General features: G+C 43.6%; 1 protein-coding gene across 1 annotated transcript in view; it reads left to right on the plus strand.

Annotated features, from left to right (window-relative positions):
- USP34 (ubiquitin specific peptidase 34) overlaps window positions 1–3,091 on the plus strand; it is a gene marked incomplete at its 5' end in the record, with an annotated part of 113,733 nt that overhangs the window by 105,190 nt on the left and 5,452 nt on the right. The window contains 2 exons of the mRNA XM_010018858.1: window positions 919–1,023; window positions 1,148–1,272. Coding sequence (XP_010017160.1) covers window positions 919–1,023; window positions 1,148–1,272 — 230 coding nt within the window. The remainder of the gene's footprint in view (window positions 1–918; window positions 1,024–1,147; window positions 1,273–3,091) is intronic.

The raw sequence follows: 3,091 nt of genomic DNA on the forward strand, positions 1-3,091 counted from the left end.
GTCCTTGGGCATGCAGTTGTGCACAAAAATCGTGGCCCAAATCATAGAATGCTTGGGTTGGGAAAGACCTTAAGGTCATCTAGTTCCAACCCTCAGAAAGTCAGCCTTCGTTCTGAGAGACCAGTTTTCTCCCTCATAAGGGGCATGTTAAGGAATAATAACTCCTGAATTCAGATGTCGGTGAGTTTAGAGTCAAATGCCAAATCTTACATTAAAATACTAACGTTCCACTCAGAAGGGTGCATGGTGACTGAGTTGGTCTGAATAACAGCTTTTATGTGCTTTATGATGTTACTGGGAAGTATAAGAACAAAAGTAAAGCTTAAATAGCTTGTAGAATAGAATGGATTTGCCTTCCTAAGTTGTAGATATAGACCTTAGATGTAAGTGTCTCTCTTGCATTACAAGGCATAGTTCACAAAGGTCTAATGTCCTTTTAATTTGGACTTCTTTGATACTATTTAATGGATATATTCTGCATTTTTATGCAGGCTGACAAAGGCCTAAAACTGTCCACATTACTTTTTGTATGTGATTTGTGTGCATTTTCCCCTTATTTTGAGTTCCTTTCTCATTGCCCTCCTGACTGCTGCCGGTTGACTTTTTCCAGGCATCAAACCAGATGGAAAGAGGGTAATTTTACTGAGCTTCTACTTCCTACAAGCTGGCACCCCTCTTACTGGTGGTTGCTTTACCACTGAGCAGGTTTTCTCCCAGTGGCAGAGGTGAAGGGAATCGTGACTGAGTCAGGGGTGTTCACGCCACGGTTACTCACAGTAGAGCCTACCTCCACAGTGCACACTAAGTGCAGCAAAAGTGGTACAAAAGCGAGTTTGCAAATGCATGAGCCTGAAGTTAAACTGTTTGCTGTTGAAGAAATAACAATATGTAATAGCAAAAACAACTTTTTGTTTGTAGATGTCCTCAAGGAGCTTGTACTTTTAAGTCCTCATGATTTCCTACATACTCTGGTTCCATTTCTACAGCACAATCATTGTACATACCACCACAGTAATATCCCAAGTAGGTATTTCAGTGATTGTATTTTGAAGTTCTCTTACGCTATTATTACTCTATCGTGTTCCTTGCTGATGCCAAATATTGACCTTTTTAATATATCCCTGTTTTATCCTAACTTATACTACAGTGTCTCTTGGACCTTATTTTCCATGTCGTGAAAATTTGAAATTAATAGGGGGAAAAAGCAATATTCGTCCTCCACGTCCTGAACTTAACATGTGCCTCTTGCCCACCATGGTGGAAGCCAGCAAGGTAGGTAAAGCTTTGGGCTTACCAAGAGCCATTTCTCTATTGTTTTCCCATATTTTCTAGAAGTATAACAAGAATCCAGTAGCATGATGCATTTATATTTTCTTTGTAAGCAAAGCGTAATTCTTCTTCAAGATGTGTTGTCCTCATATACTCCATTCTAGATGTGCACTCCAGAAGCACCATTTCCCTGCCCTTGGTGACACACAGCTTCATATTCCAGACATGATAAGGGGTTGGACCCTGTATTCAGGAAACCTCTCCCAATCTGCTTGTGGCATTTATAAAGACAATTCAGGAGCCGCCCAGGGACTGTCCAGATGGGTTTCAAGCTGTGTTAAGGTTTATTACCAGGCACCTGAGTAGATCCTCCAGGTTTCAGTAGAGTCCATTCAGCAGGACTGACGTGGGATCTGCTCTTTGTTTGGGTGAAATACCAGCACCCGAAGTAGGGCACAGGGCTTTCAGTCTGTCACTGTCACGTCTGTGGGCTTCCTGATGGGATGCCAGCTCTGGTGGGGCTACTCTGTAGTCACTCACCACATCCCGTTACTGCAGTTGCAGCAATGGTGGGATTCAGCTCACATAACTTTGCCTATCTAAAAGCTCGGATTGTCCAGCTCTTTCTGTGGTTAATGGTGCTAAACAGTTACCTGTGGAAGGAGACAAATAGTCCCCCTCCTTCCTGACCTAGGCCTCTAAGTCTGATGGGGTGACTCTTCCTCCAGAGGAGTCTGTCTCTCCACTGGCTGCAGGGAATACTGAAATGACTAGATTTTAGATGGCTAAAGTCAGGTAAGGTGAATCCCACCCTAAAAGGAATATGTATGGACAATCATTTGAAGAAGGAGAACTGGTTACTTGCTGTACAGTAACTGTGGTTCTTCAAGATGCTTTGTCCACACAGATTCTGTAGTCCCTCCTCCTCCTGTGCTGACTCCGAGTCCTGTCATAGGGGATTCTTATGGGTGAAGGAATTGAGTGGTGGTTGAAGCCGCCATACACCTTGACCCCGCCATACCCCTTATGCCCTCAGGTACAGTGGTCGCAAGGACACACTGGGTGCAGGCACAGCCCCAGTGGACACTGCTATTCAGAAAGAATCCAATCTCCTGCACATGGGGCCTATGTGCACGTAGATGGGAATCTGTGTGGGCAACACATTTCGAAGAAGCACGGTTACTGTAGGGTAAGTAACCCTTCTTTTTTAAAGCTTTCAGAACGATGCTGTGAATATTTGTGCACCATCAAGTCTACTGTGTAACCAAAGCTTTTAAAACATGCATAGAGCCCGAAATTCTCTGTAGTGGTATTTTCCATTGTGTATCCAGAGGTAATGGATGCAACACTAAATAATGTAAATACTGGAACTTAAAAACTGTCATAGAACCCCAGGCTGGTTTGGGTTGGAAAGGACCTTAAAGCTCATCAATTCCAACCCCCTGCCACGGGCAGGGACACCTCCCACTAGAGCAGGTTGCTCCAAGCCCCTGTGTCCAACCTGGCCTTGAACACTGCCAGGGATGGGGCAGCCACAGCTTCCTTGACACAGTATTTGTAATGAATTCATATGCATTAGGAACCAGGAGATTTTTAAGCCCCTTCAACCACATCCATGATTACAGCTTCTTGTGGTTGTGCATGCTTATTTTTCATTCATTTGGTATGAGGCTGCATTCATTTGCTTGAGTTCTTGAGATTTCCTTTTGGCTGGCTGCTCTACAGAATCTGATGCCGTTTTAAGTGTATACATCCAAAATACATGACAATATTGGCAAACTAAACCCATGGCATATATTATCATTTGGTTTGAGGCATTCCT

The sequence above is a fragment of the Nestor notabilis genome, unplaced genomic scaffold, assembly GCF_000696875.1.
Source record: "Nestor notabilis isolate BGI_N333 unplaced genomic scaffold, ASM69687v1 scaffold297, whole genome shotgun sequence".
NCBI classification, from domain to species: domain Eukaryota; kingdom Metazoa; phylum Chordata; class Aves; order Psittaciformes; family Psittacidae; genus Nestor; species Nestor notabilis.